Source organism: Poecilia formosa, unplaced genomic scaffold, assembly GCF_000485575.1.
Source record: "Poecilia formosa unplaced genomic scaffold, Poecilia_formosa-5.1.2 Scaffold26, whole genome shotgun sequence".
Classification (NCBI taxonomy): Eukaryota; Metazoa; Chordata; class Actinopteri; order Cyprinodontiformes; family Poeciliidae; genus Poecilia; species Poecilia formosa.
This window is the reverse complement of record NW_006799965.1, coordinates 192,379-209,768: the sequence shown is the minus strand read 5'-3', so window position 1 is coordinate 209,768 and position 17,390 is coordinate 192,379. Positions and strand designations below refer to the sequence as shown.

Sequence of the window (17,390 nt, the reverse complement as noted above, 5' to 3'; positions counted from 1 at the left end):
AAAGGAGATGAAAAAAAACAAGAGTAAAAGAAAATAAAAGCAAAAGAAAGTACCCCAACATTTGCAGGTGAAATAACCACTACTGATCACAGTGATTTTTATCAGAAATGTTTAACTGACATGTGTTACAGAAGTACAAAGGCCTGAATAAAACGTCAATGCTGGTAAAATTAGATCAAAGACAAAGTGAGTTTTAAACTCTGTCCAGGGATGGACAGAGTTTATATAAAACGCCCAGGTTAAATGAGACCGAGTGCAGAGTTTAAAGATCAAAGCCTGTGTTATGTACGAGTCATTACCATCTGGCTCCCGACATCAAGGAATGATACCTGCCTCGACTCCATTAGGGACCTAATGGGTTGTGTTTGAGCTGCTGCTGGTGTCGGATGTGAACATCACCTGGTTTCCAACCTGATCAAACAACCTGCTTATGTTTATTAGAGTCAGACTGGCTAGAAATACAGACTTGAGAGGATTTTGTGCCAATATTTGATCCATGCTGTAATTTCCTCTCTCACCTTAGAAATGACGCCTAGGTTGTAGACATGCTACATCTGAAGCCGCTTTTTTTTCCCCCCCCAATTGTGATGAAAAGGAACCATCAACCCAGTGAAAATGGTGAAGGGGAGACTCTGTTGTGTACATTTATCATAACTGAGCAACACATTTCCTCTTTACTGCATGCACAAACACGTAAAAGCACATCTGCAAGGCTGTTTGCTCTGTCATATTCCCTGGAAGCACAGAGAAGATAAGTCTGTGGTGCAGTGTGCTTCAATTGCTTGCTGATTTGGACCTGTCCTCACCTCCATCTGTCTAGCACTGGAGGAAACCCATCTCATTTCACTTAGCTGAAAAATGGCATTACTGCTGCGAGGAAATGAGAGCTGAAGTCGACTAGGAGACAAAGCGAAAGCAAAAAGATTGAGGAAAAAAAGATGAGGCTCGTGTCTGCTTAGAGGGGGATTGGAGGACAAGTCAGGATTACTACAAGGCCTCTACTCTCTAGGAAAACTAAAAAAAAAAAAAAAAAAACAAGCACAATGGTGTGAGCACTAAAACAGATTCAGAGGTTTTGAGTTTCAGCGGAGTGTTTTTAGGAATATTATACAAATTATATATTTAATCCAGTTTTTTTTTTTTTGTTTGTTTTTTTTAATCCGGTATCATTACAGTATAAACACCTCAAAAACATAATGAAATGATCTAAACATGGTGTTGTGTCTGCAGATAAAACAATTTAGCAAATAACCCATTTCAAAACATGATTTTAATTAACTGTAACATGCTGAAAATAATTGGCTCTTTGTCCCATAGTTCAATCTGTTCTTTAAGTAATATCAGATTCTTGCAGAGTGTTAAACTTGACTGAAAAAATCCACACCATCAATATGTCTTAATATTTACGGTAAACTCTAAAACATGGGAGTGTTATTAAATTGCTATACAATTTGTCCCATTTGTTTATCTCCCTGCACAGCGGCAGCAGTCTGTGGCAGTAGATACAGCTCTGAGACACAAAGTCAAATTTATTTTAAGTTATGTTTGCTACACAGCATTTTAATAACAACTGAAGATTGACTGATTATGCTACAAAATGGGACTTTGTGACGGAAAATACATAATACCCTCACCTCGCTTCATGACATACAAATGCATTTTGTATTAATTTCTCTGATGTTAACATTTATTTGGTGGTTCGAAGTATTAAAGTGGGACAAAACATAAACAGTTTTTTTTTTTTTTTACATCCATTCTAGCTGGGTCCAGTCAAAATTGGCTTATGAAGTGATTTCAAAAGTGGTCCATCTAAGGACATTTTCATTGACGGATTAACTTGGCTGCATTTCTTCTTTGCGAGCAAACATATGGTGACAGCAGCCATAGGCTGACTCCTTTGCCAGACCCAGACTGAGTACGTGAGGTTATCTGCTGTGACCATATCGATTAATTTTCATGTTAGTAGAACTTAACTTAAAAAGACGGAGCAGGAGGCGAAAGGAAATGTTTGAACATCCTTCAGAAACCACAAAGATCGGTTAGAAACATTTCATGAAAATTCAAAGTGAAAGAAAGTGTAAGGATGAGGCAGAGACAGCACAAGAAAAGAAGACAGCAGAGCAAAAGCACAGATAAGTGGAGTCGGTAAGAAAAAATTAGCATTGAAGGCAAAGGAGCGCAGGAAGGGAGATAAATGAAACAGGAAACAGGAGTAAACAGCAGAGCCAATAAAGAAGAAAAGAGAGAGGGAGAGGGAGGTGAATGTGAAAGGATGAGGAAGGCATCAAGGAGGCAGGGAGGAGAAGCGACCAACAGAGAGCTGGGTAAAGGAGAGTTTTATCCATCTATTTAAAGCTTCAGTGAGCAGCACTGGTGGTTAAAGCAGTCGATCAATTGTAATGCAGAAGCACTGCAGCACATGCTGCCTCCCCTCCTTCACTCTCCTTAATGCGATTCTCTCATCTGCTGTCATTCCCCTCTCATCCTTCTAATCTAAAGCATCGCGTTATTCTCATCTGCGTGATCAATCAATATGCGCAAGAAACCAAGCTCATCTTGCTGCATAAAAATTTGCTTTCAAGTGACAAGGAAAACGTTGTCTCTAAGTCTCACCTAATTTTTTCTTAAATTTTCATTGATTTGTGTACAATCTTCATCTGCTACCCATCAAATTTGATAACAGAGCAGCATTAAAAATGGAAAGCTTCACCATGCTTATTCCCTTCTCACTGATCAACACATACATGTCTGGTTAACAAAGAAATTGCAACTGATGATAGTGTCTCCTTTTACTTTAATTAGCCTTATCTAATAGGTTCATTTTAAGGACCATTAAGTATATCTGCAATAACAGTCAAACCATTTTCAGATCTGTTGCTTCTTTGATGTGTAAACATAAAGTGCCGTGATTGTGTTGTTGGATCTGAGAACAAGTCGATAGATTTTATTAGGTACAGGAATCCAAAATAATCACCAACTCTGCCATTACTTTTACGAATACGGCTATATCAGGTACTGCTGGCAGTGTTTTCTTTTTCTTTTTTTTCCTAGCAAACACAACTACTGGAATTGGCAGCTCCTATAACTGCCTCTTGGATCTGAAGATACAAGCACAGTAGAAGCTGTTTTGTAGAACCTCTGCAACAAGTATTTAAGTTAAAATATATATAAAAAAAAGTCCTTTCAAAATGCAGATGTAATCAAAAGCTACACAACTAATAAGAGCAAATAAAAAACAAACAACTCATGTTCAAAGAAGACAAAAATGTGTAAAAAATAGATTAAATTAAAACAGAACAAAATTGCCACCTTTAATTATGCCTTAAATTTTACAGTGTATAGATGCGATTCTACTGAGAGCAGATGGAATGGAAAGCTTTGCAGCCCAAGCAATTGCCCATATATGGCCCCAACTAATCATTATTAAAAACAGCTTAAAAAAAACTTCAACTAAGCACTCAAGTATAAAGTTGAACTCTTTAAACAGCAAAAAGTAGAAAAAAAAGGGCAGTATGGTACTTAAAATTTGAATTTTCTCTTTTGTTGCAGATAAAAATTGTGGTTTTACTGCAACTACTCACAAGCAACATATCAGTGCTACTTTTATTGTGTTTATTCATTTAACCTTTATTTATCAAGAAAAATGTGAACATGTCTTTTCGAGGAAAGCCTTGAAAACGTTTGACATTATTGTTAAAATGCATTAAACTAAAACAAGTCAGATTTATAATGCAAGTACAAAGACCAACGTAAGAATGGCAGTTGGACACTTTAGTTACATAAAACTTTAAGTTACATTGACGATTATTTTATGACCAAGTACATGGTAAGGGAACTAGTTCCCAAAAGATTCTGCATACTCAAAAAAAACAAAAAAAAAAAAAAACGAAAGAAAGAATAAAGAACATGAGCCACTATCACATTTTCAAAGTACAAAAAGTTAACAGGACAATAAAATGTGGAACAGTTGGGAGAGTGATGGGAAAATGGAGCCTTGTAATCCTTTTTTCTCCAATACTGGCCTGACTGCAACAGCTTAGCAGAGGAGAAAACCTCCACTTTGAGTAGCTTCCAAATTAAGATAATATAAAATACAATCAGGGATGGGTGAAATTATGCATTCTCTTAAGTGCTACAGAAAGTATTTGTCCAGAAGAGAAATGGCCTTATTCACACGTGCCACCATCAATACGCCTTGTGCGTGCCAGATAGAGAAACCTGGCAGAGCCTTAGCTGAAGTTAACAAGCGCCAATGACACAAGCAGATCATTAAAAAAGGGGCCGACACATTCTTTACATGAACTTAAGCTGAATGAATTTCAAGAAATGCGTTTAGTTTGCTGAGCTTTTCAATTTTCACATCAATGAGCCATGCTATTATGACCTCCAGGCTACTGCTGAGTAAGTGTTTGTTGTGCCTCCGAGAGCAGATTGATCCTAATGCCGTTTGGTTTGACTGCAGCATGTCTGTTTCACTCCGGAGGGCTGGATAAACACCTCAAGTCTTTGTGATATTTTTGGCTCTCTCTTGTGGCAGTTTATATAGAGACCCAATCCTTCAGAGTATAGGGAGCGGGCATGTCCACTGTCGCCCCATGCTTGCTTAAGAGGTCGTACTGTTGTAAAGTGACAAGTTAATGAAATCAGTTGTGTTTTAGACATGTTTTATGACCATCACACTTTGACTCTATTGTTAGAAAATCACTATTAAATTAGTCTGTGCAGAGCTGGGTCTGGATCTGACTGAACGATTGGAGATTAACTGAATCCTTCTGAGCCCTGTGATGAAGTGGTGACCTTTTAAAGAGGCAGTATTATGTAGAATTTACTTTTTTGAGTTTTACATCATGTTATGATGTTATTCTTGCATCAAAAACATATCTGGAGTGTTGCCTTGATCTTTTCTTATATGTTTGAAAAATCCTTTAATCTTCCACTGCAAACATTTAAATGCCTGAGCGGACGTAGCCTTTGAGGCACCAGGTTTCACATTGGAGCTGCAGTTTCCAAGCTTTCGATCTTCCACCTCACGGAGCAGACCCGTCCCACAACGCTCTCATTCAGCTCCTTCAGACTAGCCAGCAGCAGGAAGCAAACACCTGGAGGAACTGAACATGTGCTGAGCTCATTATAAGAGCTACTTTTTAGTGCTACTCTGGTAGAAAAAAGATTGTGAAAGTGTTTTAGGAGCCGTGTTTTGACAACTTCATGGAAGGCAGAGTTTCAGAAGGAGGAGATTTTAGAGACACAGGCCCAATTTCAACGTGTTAAAGTCGGAAGTAATTTTTTTAAAGTCATATTTGATATAAATATCATATTTTTATATTAACTAAAAAGTAACAGCTACTTGATTATGATACAAGAATAATACTGCCTCTTTTAAGGGTTCACCCCACCTATTGCCTCCTGAGCTCTGGGGTTCAGCACCCACCCTCAGTCAACCCAAGGATAGGAGAATCATAGAAAATTGATGGATAGATGACTTACATTTGTTTTGAACGGAATTACACAAACAGTAATTGCATAGGATCTGTATCAGTTTGCCCTGCAAAGTGCCTTGATGACATTTTTGAATTGGAGCTATATCAACAAACTATGTTGACCCGACACATTTCAATGATTGTAACAAGATGAGCCCTGCTGTCCTTATCTCTCAGCGGTCACAATTTCAGAGTCTCGCGTCGTACGCTGTCAAACTGCTCCCGCATGGCCAAACTACGTGACTTTTGCAATTTGACTTTAAGATCCTGTTGCCTTTGCCACGGCACGTCGGATGCACTTTTCGCTGCTGTAATAATATTTGCTTTGAACACTCTGCTGTTGCTGTCAACCCAGCTGCCATCTGGCCAGATTTCTTTTTATAATGCTGTGGGGGGAGATCAATATTCGTCTTGGTTGGTAGCTCATGCTCGGAGAAAACAGGAAACGCATAAAAGAAAATACATGTGCTGCCGACATCCAGTGTTCTGCTGAGAAAAAATAAGATTCATCTGACTGAACAAGAAGACCAAAGATAAAGCCTTCAAGCTAATGCCCAGTTAAAGTACATGTGTAAATATGTGAGGTTTTCAACATTTCTCTGTGTACCAAACATTATTATGTAATAGCATTTCATGCACATCGGGTTTTTATTCAACAAACTCTTTTATGCATGGATTATAAAAGCTTCACTCTATATCTATATGTTAAACATGCACTTTTCACATCTGTTACAGTAAAAGCAAGTCTCTAGAATAATGTGCATCTAAATACGTATGTGACAAATAAATCATGATATATAATGCGTGAAAGCCATGTCATTTAAAGAGATAATGAAAATATTACTGTTAAATTAATGAAGCTACGCATTTCACAATATGGTTCAGTGTAATGAAAGTATAAACAGCTTGTCCCGACCCTACGCTCTCTGCATGTTTCTGTCCCATCCATCCATAATTCAGCGTTTTGCTCTTCACCTCTCAGACACCGAAGAATGTGCATTTTAACAATGAACTTTTTACACAAACAATATTGTTTAAAGCATTTAGCAAAAATGAAATGACAAAGTCAAAAATATATTGTACTGAAAGATTTCACTACAGTCTGTCAGTACGTTTACAGCACACAAAATAAATCTCTCCTACGCCTTTTAAACTTTCAAATATAAGGTAATTCGAATTCTTTCTTTCTTGAGCTCTGGAAGGAAATCCTCAGCATCATCAGCTAATTCAGGCTTCAGCTACTCCTGCATGTCTCTCAAATCCAAAATCTCTACAATCAGCATATTCCTGTCTTTCCCTTTCTGTCACTCAGAGACACGCTCACCAGCTTCAAACTGATTTGATATTTCTTCCAGTCATACTGTACTTCACCTTCACAATGCAAAAATAAATTTGATAATTATCTGCAAAAATATTGTTTTTGGTACCACAAATGATAAATTACAGTCTAAAACATATTTTACTGCAAATACATTTACTGTGGTTGAATTCAGTAGAACAGCACTATATCTAAATTTGGTGAAAATGTAGGTTAAAGCATAGCCTGTGATGCATGATGTTCACTTCAGTCTGCAGATTATTATTAATTGCAGTTTCTCCCAAAAAACAACAAAACAAAAAAAATTAACAGTTACATATGTTACATATTTTAACAAATGTATAATTTCTTAGCTGCAAGTTAATGACTTCAGTAGTTTTTTTTTTAGTTTTTTTTTTTACCTGTAAAGTTGTTATACTGTGGGAATATGTGCAAGGTATTCCTTCCTCATCAACAGCATGACAACACCGTACTTCACAAAGATGACGAACACATGGAAATTTTAAAATATCTGAAGAAGACGTGACGATTTAAATGTAAGACTGCTCAAAATAGTTCTGTTAATAAACAAAGGCTCAAAATCTGTCCTGCTAAAATCTTCCTCCAAAAGAGTCCAAATCTACACACACAGTTTACACAGTTTTAAAGCCTCGCACATCGTAATTTACAGCATGGAGTGGCTTCTTCATGACAGATCATAAAAAAATAAATAAAAAAAAAAGTGAATTTTCATGATTTAGAGGACTTGTTCTGGCTGTCTAATGGCTGTTCACATGTGCAAGTATACCTTCCCACACACCCACGTGCTGAAAAGGGTTAGTTCAGTGGCTATGGCAGAGACCTAATTTGAAGGCCAAAGAAGGCCTGGTAAAAATACAAGTTAATCCTATTTCTATCATTTATCATTTAGATAAATATCAAAGAGTGAGAAAAGTTGAGTGTGCAGGATTGCAAACAGGAGTGGATTTAGTAAGAACTGCAGCAAGATTAGAATCAAAAAGTTTTCTGCAATGTGATGCGCATTAAGATGTTCTCAACAAAAAAGGTTCCTGGATGATGTCACCTAGCAGAGCAAATATGCCGCTACTTTCTGCACAATCTAACTGGTACGAGCTTTCCACATGTGTCCCTGGCAAAAGAGCACATTATACTTGTGAGAAACAATGTTCTTTCACAATTACAGCCAGAAGTAAATTAGCCCCCTAATTAGTATTTTTTAAACCTTTCTCTAGCCATGATTTCACTTAAAAAAGTAGCAATATGATGGGGAATAATGTTTTCTCTGCTCTCTAATTGTGCACAGATGCCAGGATGACACAAAGTAATTTGATACCAAAGATAGTAAGAGGGGTTAAAGAGCCAAAAAGCCCTGTCAGAGTAGATATTGAGCTCAAATTAGTTGATGCCAAGCTGGAAACGGGTCGTATGTTCTGTGTTGACCCCGCTGAACTATTGCTCTCCACTGTTTGCCCTCCGTGCTGCTTTTCTTAATGGCAACCAAACAAGTCAGAGATTAAATAAACAAAAGCTTTGACAACCATCCCCAAAGGACAAATTCTGAACTGTTATTAGAAAAAGAAAACGAACTTTGCTTTCAGGCTCTGATAAACTAATTAAAAAGGTGTTTCTTCTTTTACCTGGGGGCTACTGAGGAAGCCCAGACGGAGGAAAAGGCAGCTATAAGACAAACAGATCAAGAGGAGATTAAAATCCACTTCACTCCTCGCTTTTTGAGCGCTCCTCGGGGTCTGGCTGTTTGGCCCAAGAATGGCACCAAGGCGAGGGATGTCAGAGACAAATGACGGCGGGATGAAAGCACAGACAGGGCCTCTGGGAGGACGCGGTGATGGAAGAGATTCACCATCCAGAAAATTAATTATTGAAACCATCAGCAAATCATATTATTGTGGTTGTAACTGAGGAATGGGGGAGATAAACAGGCTGTTCCATTTTGAATGTCAGGGAAAGAAACCACGGTGGCTTAGGGCAGAAAAAAATATCTGGAGGGAGACACTATTGACTCTCGGTTATAAGCGGAATATTCATCACTGCCACACAACCAATATGCACACACAGCTGCACATCCATGTTTTATTGTGCGAATTCCTGAAAGAGGAGCCTTTGTGGATCTCCTGCTTGCAGCGGACCAATTTTAATAGGACACCATGTCAGCAAATAATCAAGTGGTCTTTGAAGACGGCTTCAAAGCAAAAGAGCAAAGATGCATTTAAGGACAACACGCCTGGCAGAGGACACTCGTTTCAGGTGCAAGTCGATAATTGTCACGGTTTAAACAAAGGTAACCCGTGTTGCCTGAAGTGTGTCGGCAATTTCTGTCATCATAGTGGAGAAAAGAGTAAGTACAAATAAAACAGGAAATGCATGAAATGGGGTTGGTTAGGTAGAAACATATACCCACACACACACACAGATAACAGCAGGGTAAATGCAGACTGCAAGGTGGTCACAGCGTGTACGGGCATAAAGTAGAAAGGGTTTAATTTTGAGTCACATTGCTGCCAGCCAACCTGAACACTGAATAACATTATTTCTCCAGGAATGTGTTTCCCTTTCATTTGTCTCCGATAAGTGTAAGAGCTCAAAAAGAAATTTTGTTTGAGCAAAGGTAAATTTTTAAGTCCGGTGAGACTACGTTATCACCCTCGGGTCACAAAGTAATGCAAAGAAACTTCTGGCAGCCACTTTTAATGCAGCAGGTAAACAGAAGGGATATACTGGCTTTAGACAACATGATGGAAAACAGTGTTAAATAAAAATAAATAAATAAATTAAATAAGTACGTCTTTGTCCAATATTGGGTTTGTCTAGATTTGGCAGCAGTAACGGCTTCCGTACTTTGAGGTTGACATGCAAATATTCAATGTTGTTTCTTTGAACTGAAGCTGAGGCAGAAACTGTTGTGTTTGCTTTAAAGATGTTTAACCACACCTGAGATTTTTATTTGCATAAAGATCTGTGTTGGGGATTGATCCTCAATCTGGGGATCATTTGGTTAACCTACATTGAGAAACTGCTTCTAGAGTAAAGCGTAACATGCGGTGCTATAAAAAGGAACAGACATACTAAGAACATTTTTGCGTTGCTGAAATCAGGTCTCAACCACCGTCTGGTTGGAAATGCCAAAAAAATTCCAATCTTTGCTAAACAGTGAACAGATCATCTCACACTACCCGATGGCACTGAACTGAATTTGTCTTTGTTTCAAAATATCTGTAAAACCCCGTCACCAACAGTTCTTTAACACACACACACACACACCCACACACACACACGCACGCACACACACCTGTTTAACATTTTTATGCTTCTAACAAAAATAATTAGCGACTGCTCACATTGGGAAGCTTACAAAAATACATTTGAAAGCTGTTCTTTTATCCTGTTATTATTTAGTTATTGGTGTGAATATTTCTCAACTTTCTCTGCTTTTTTAGAATAAGTTTTTAATCAATTTTGTTTGCTGCCATTTGTCTTCTGATTAACTTTTAAACTGACCTTATATTAACGTAGCTGAAATGTTGTTTGCATATATTAAAAGAAGAGGAATAACGGCCGTGTTATTTTTAGCAACATGTTAGCAGCCAGAAGTAAAAAGGGTAGCTGCTGTACGGCAAGTGAAGGTTCTTTTTTTGAATTGCCAGGAAATATTTTCACCCTCTTCTCACACTCTTGTACAATGTCTGACAAAATGCCCAAGGCCTTTTTCTAACCACGCGTTGTCGCCTGGCAAACAGTTTGTGTCGGTTCAACCTTTAGTCAGTTTCCATGCAGACCACAAACTCGACTAACTGCATGAATCTTTAAAGTTCACAGATCTTGCCTTTTGCCTCACCCTCCAGTGTAAGTAGTAATTAAATGTTTTTACACTCTGTGGCAGTTATTAATTATGCACGTGTCTTTATGGATGTGTCAAACCCCACGTCACATTAATCTCCCATCTAAATGTTCATTAATACAATTTTCATTTCATTCATACATGTTAAGGCAGTGTTATACTGCAGGTTAAAAACTCAAAGAATGCATATTTCAGTTACAGCAGTAGTGTTTGCCAGAACACATTGGACATATGTAATTTAATATTATCAGACAAAAAAAAACAACAAAAAAACTAAATTGTCAGACAAGTTGATGGACGCGCTTCTCTTCTAACCTTGCAATTATGTTAAAACAAATCTTGAAAAACACAGAGCTGTACAGTGTGGCAAATATGTCATATCTGAAAAAACTTTATGTGCAACAAATTATTGTGCTGATGTCCCAGGTGTCTGTTGTTTTAAGCGAGTTTTAATTTAGTGAATTATATCCAACATATTTAAAGGCACCAGTGCTTAAGATAGTGTTTATTTCAAAGGCTTCGGTTTAGCAGGGGGTGTATCCAGGACATTTTTAAAGAGGGCTAAATGGGGACTATTTGTTTGTGGAATAAAACTGATTTTGAGATCAACTCGTTTATTCCACTTGTGAAGTGGAATAAACATTATAAAAGTGCATGTCTCATAACATAAATGTCAGAAATTGATATGAACCTAAATACACATGAATAATTCTGATTAATTGAAGCTATTTAGTTAATAAGAAAGTTACTCATCTGGGAGTAATCTGATATGTCTGTCAAAACTTTACAGTACAAAGTGTTTTTCCTCATGCATTTGTCTTTATTTGCATAAAGAAAAGCACTTAACACAGTCTACATTACAATTTACAATAGTAAAAATGGCTGTTGTGTTATGTGCGGCAACCTGATGTATCGCCTGCTCTTTACTCTCTTTACATTAGGAATTTAATATAAAGCTGATAAACTTTGTTACCAGGGATGGTTTTAATATATCCTCTAAATAACAACTGCTGAGAGTGGGTTCAGAGTTATTACCATTTATTTAGTAATTCAGCCTCTGTGAGTACTTCCAAATATGCAAAATTGTCTCCCAGTTGGTTGCTTGATGGAATACTAATAGGCTAATTAAACTTTATTAAAGAGGAGGAGAATCATTTCATCCTAGCACACTAAGACACAGATAATAACCTCACTTCTGCACATTGGCACTTAAACAGATGTGGTCTCAAGCATGGCTTTTTAAAAATACGCCCTATGATCCTGTTGGGTTTTTGCTATGAGCATCGTTTCTTTCTTCAAAACAAATTTTAGTACCTGCTCGTACACAATGCTCGTGCATTATTCAGCTTTTATTTTTGGGAGGCATACATAACAGACTATCTTCTGCTTTATATCAATTTAAACAACTGTTAAACAGTAAACGGAGATAAATAATGAAACATTGGTCAAAGCATGATCAATTAGGAAATTACTATTATGAAATTATCTGGCAACAGAAACAAAACGTACAAACTGCCTGTCCAAAAAAGGTCATGCACTAAATTTAACAAAGCTAATAGGTGAGACCATTCCATTGGATAATCATTGTATGGATAATTATGTTTTATTTCACAACATTGATGTGTTCACCAATTTAATCCTGGTGGACACATCCTGCGGACATGGAAAATATGACATTGTAAGGACGTCTATGGCTCTAAGGAGGCTGCTGTCAGACAAATCATCAAAAAACTGGATGGACAGAGGGGAATCATCATCTTAGAGGAGGTGATATGGTTGGAAAAAAACATTGAATCAAGAGCATAACTCATAGCTAGGTTCAGTCATGAAAGTAAGAGGATTTCCATAGACACAACGAGAAGAGAGGTCAAAGGATTGCACCAAACAATTGTATAACTGTTACGAAAACCACTTATGAGTGACTATAAAGAGTAAAAACTGCTTCAATTTGCAGAGGAGCATAATAATTGGACATAATAAACTGACATAATAAGTGAAGGGCAGGTGACAGAACCATCATGCATGTTATCTACTTTCTAAGTCTTCGAGGCCATGCTGTAATCTGAGATCGAAGTAATGAGTTCTGGCTTGGGTTTTGTAACATTTTTTTCCTTTTTTTTCCAGAGTTCTAGACTCTGTGGGTTACTGAACAGAACAGCTTATTTCCTTTTGGTTTCTTCTCAGTATGGGGAACAATCAGCAGACCCTGATCACAGGACCTCGTGAACTTGTTAGGAACAATTGGGTGCAGAAGCCCCCTAATACTGTGTGGTGATTGTCTTTGACACAAAGTCAAAGAAATAATTTTAAATTGCACTCCAAAATAAACTGCAAGCAAGAGTAGTTGCATCACATGTGAAAACTTGGGGTATTTTTCACAGAAGTCAGGCAGCAGCATTTTGAATAACTTATAATTGCTGGAGTGAGATTTTGCTAAGACCTGTGTAAAGTGTGTTGCAATAATCCAATGGTGATGGAACAGAAAAATGAATAATTATTTCCAGTTCAATATGTCTGACTATGAACCATAGCTTGGCAATATCTCTGATATGATGAAAACAAAAACGAACCAGAGACATGACGTATATCCAAAGTAAAACCAGAATCAACTTATTTGCCAAAGTTGCTAACAAATGATTTTGCCAAGGAACCAAGTGGTTCAAATGTCTCCTTTATTTCTGCTGTGTATTTTTCTGGTTCAGAGTAACATGATGCGTCCAAAGGATAATATTGGTTGGCAGGCTGCCATACTAACATTCTGAATGACCAAGTTATTTCATCAGTGATTTTATTCTTCCCTGACAGAACAGGCATACAGTACTTCAAGGTGACAATGACAGGATTCATCAGGTTTAAATTGCGTAAGATTGGTTAAAGGGTGATCAGACATCCAAGACCATGGATTGACCAAAGTCCAGACATAAATCCCACTGAGAACCTTTTAAGTGTTCTGGAAGACAATTGGCACAGCGGTCCAACTACAATATTCTCTAAAATCTCAGCAAAAAATAAATGCAACTTTGGAAAGACAAACGTGACATTGCAGTAACCTGTAGAAACAATGTCACTTCAAATATGCAGCATAATCAACATTGTAGGTGGTCCAGTGTAATATTAGTGTTTAACTTATTTTTGGACAGAGCATTTAGACATTAAAAAATACAATGCAAAATTGCATTGTACTGATGTTAAGTTCACATATACAATTATTATGTATTTTATATGCAAGCTTTGAACATGACAAAAGGTAAGAATGCCCGCAGAAGTTGGAAGGGATGTGGTCCAAACTCACCGTTCTGTCCAGTCTTCTTGGCAGAGTGGGCTTGAATTCCTTCCTCTCTGATTCTGCCAGGTTCAGCCACTCGCTCTTTATAAAACAGTAAATGCAAGCAATTAGTTAAAGTTGTCCAGGCGTATCTCAATGCAATGTTGCAAACAGTGTCTAAAATAGAAATAAAAAACTAAAACCACTGAGATGTTTGCATCAGATCCATGAACTAAAACAAACATTTGGTGAAATCGCTCTTTAAAGTATAATACCCCTCTGCTGTCCTAGTATGTCTCTCATAAGCCAACAGTTGTTGGATTCAACACTTTTCACTGAAAGCTTTTAACTTATAAAAACATAAACCACTAGTTAAAACGTAAATTTGACTTTTATCAGCTGAAGAGCTGCATGCTGCTAACAAAACACCCTAAAAGAGCCTCCGAAAGAGGCAGAGCTGATGACAGTGATCTCGATAATGACCCACTTTCTCAGATTTTCCAACAGGTTGCATCAGTGACGGTAATATTAGTGAGAAACCCAAAGATAGGTGTCAGGGTAAGTGGCTCAGAATATATCAGTGGCTTAAACAATGGTGAAATGAGCCGTTCCATTTGTAGACTGTACGTTGCTGTGCCTGTGAATAGCTGAAGACATTGCTTGAAAAGAGTTATCCCACATACAAAGCAATTGATATAAAATTCAGAATTTTAAGAAAAGCAAAGAAAAGTATCTAAAAAAATGTTCCACTAGGTTTTCTGGCATGCAACAAATATACATCATTTTGGTGATCCTAGCTAATCCAAATAAATAAATAAAACAAATATGGGAAATTTGGTTAGATATAACTTCAGACAGAGAGAAAAGAAAAAAACAACAACATTTAGGTGTCTTTATCTGCTGCAAGTAAACTTCTGGTTTCAAATTAATGCTAGTGCTGGAAAGAGTTTTATGTTTTACCAGAAGTGTCTTGATTTAGAGATGAATGGAGAATTGAAGGCCATAGAAAAGGAATGCTTCTGCAAAAAGTTACAATTTTCTTTAACCAATCACATCACTTCATAGTATAGATTAGGGTCTCCGAAACATTCCTTAGAGATTTTGGTCTATATTGGCATAATAGCATGATAATACATATTGGTCAGCTGCACATCCAGTACAGAAGTGACAGCTGAAGAAATCATACAGTTATGCCAAACAACATGAAGGAAGGATCACACAAAGCGATGTGATCCTGGGTCTAACACGGGGCAAAAAAAAAGCCATGAACTGCGGTAGGTAATAACTAGAAAATGATAAATTATGTGAACATTAGCCAGCAAACTAAACCAAAAAGTATAAAAACAAAGTAATTGTAAGCAAGAGAATTGAACATGTTACAGAACCCTTAGCCAAGTCTTGAATATCAGATAGAGAGATGATGCACTGTGACAGGGACTAATCCACCATCCTCAGTTACTCAGCATTTCAAAATACTGCATAGGCATTAGCTAGTAGTAGCTGAGTCTTAGGAAAGAAAAAGTCAGTAGGTTATGACATTAAGACCCAAAAATTATTAGCTCCCTGAACTCATCCATCTACTGGTATTTATTAGCAACAATAGGCCTGGCTATGTACTGAATATAAAGAGCAGAAAAAAGTGTGTGTGAAGCAAAAAGTTGATCCAACTTTTGCCAATATGTCCTCCTTTCTTTACCATCCACTCTTTTTTTTTTCTCTCCCTCTCACCAGGCAGAACTTTTTTCTCCTCATTACTGGATGACTCTCTTATCTCTGAGTTACCCTCTCTAGAGGCAATCTCTCTCAAGTGCTCTCTGTGGGCCTTGTGTCTATATATCTTTATATCTCCCTCTGCCTTCCTCCCCTGGGACACTCCTCTGATGCCACTGTCACTTTCTCAGGCCCGCATTTAGCCCACGGGTTCTTGCTAGGATCGCAAAACAACCAACGTGCGCTCGCCTACCTGCGAAGTTTATTTATCCTAATGTGACACGATCGTCGAAGATTACACTGACTATGGAGAAGAAGAGAAGATTCAACACATATAGTTCCTTCATTTTGGAGATCTGTTGTTGTGTGTAAATCCCACAGAAAACAGCTTGTTCAGCACCGTTTACACACTGCAGTTTATTGATTCGACAGTTTATTCTGCCGTGCGCTTGCTTCGGACCCATCTTTGTAAATTGAAGGTGCAGGACACTAACAATTCACTGTGCTCACCGGGGTCCTGGCAGCCAACAGTTACCCTTTCCTGACCCTTTGCTTAGCTGATATTCTTCAGTGAAGCATTCTCTTATTTTCCCATCACTGCTGCATGGATATTTAATGTCTTTCTTGATAACCTTGTATCAGTTTATTAAATAAACTAAATCTTTGATGGGGCAGCATTTTTTTGTCTTTCCTCTCCAGGTATAATTTACAGCCTGTTCTGCAAGGGTGTGCATGCTTGAGTGATTAATTTACTTTTGAATGTCGGATATCACTGAGGCAAGTACGCGTAGGTTTCAGAAGATAATCCTGTTTATGTGCTCAGACTCAACACTATAAGTACTCACCCCTCTGAAAAAGCAAGATAAGGCTGAGCTAAGGGTCACAGATATGGAGTCACTCTTTATGATGCGGCCAACGAGCCATTAAAATCAGAGCAGCAAACAATGTTTTAAAGAACGCCTGGAGAGAGATAGAGAGTTGTGAACCCTCACCACATTACTCCGAAATGAGATATTTATTTGCACACTGTTTCAAGCAAACCTGAGGTGCTCGACGCTTGTTTTGGAGTCCTCTCCGTCTCTTTTCTTATCTTGCTAATTCTCCCAGCTTCTAAAGGGGGAGATCAAACATAGTTTTATGGGATCGTATTAAGGAGGCGGTGACGAAGTCAGGGGAGATTAAAGATGGACCGATGAGAAATGTGAGCAGACAGAAGGCATATCTACTGAGAGAGGAGAGCTTAGTGAGCTGGAGAAAGAGCTGACGACATACATAGAGCGACGACAAACGCTCTGCTGGGAAAACACAATGTCGAGTCTAATCAGGCTGATTGGCAATTTGGAAGCCACAGATTTTCAAGGCTTTGTTTGCTGCTGGTGTGGCCAAACAAGAGCGAGTTGCAACCAAGTTTGATTTCCGCTGCCAAAATGGTTCCCATACCAACCACTTATTCATTGTGTGACCTGTTAAGACAAACGCTGGGGCAAAACAGGGGTCAACATAACTTTTCAGTTCTTGTTTACTCCCCGTCTCCGTCTGTATTGTGCCCATCAGTGTTGTGCCCTTTGCCCGTTTCTTGATGCCAGTTAGTCTCTCCTGTGTCTTCTGGACTGGCTGTGATAATGTGGTCCTTGTAATCCTCACTTTGACTTTCCTCTCTCGATAATGCATTGAAATCACAAGCTCACAATTCTGCAGGGCATGGCCATTTACAAGAAGCCAGACCCAAATAGCTTGAATACAGTTTTAGTCATTGGTCTC

General features: G+C 38.0%; 1 protein-coding gene across 2 annotated transcripts in view; it reads right to left on the bottom strand.

The window, feature by feature from the left end:
- spock1 (SPARC (osteonectin), cwcv and kazal like domains proteoglycan 1) overlaps positions 1-17,390 on the bottom strand; it is a 116,858-nt gene that overhangs the window by 27,437 nt on the left and 72,031 nt on the right. For both annotated transcript variants that reach the window (XM_007548214.2, XM_007548215.2), the window contains one exon: positions 13,947-14,021. In XM_007548214.2, the coding sequence (XP_007548276.1) occupies positions 13,947-14,021 (75 nt within the window). The remainder of the gene's footprint in view (positions 1-13,946; positions 14,022-17,390) is intronic.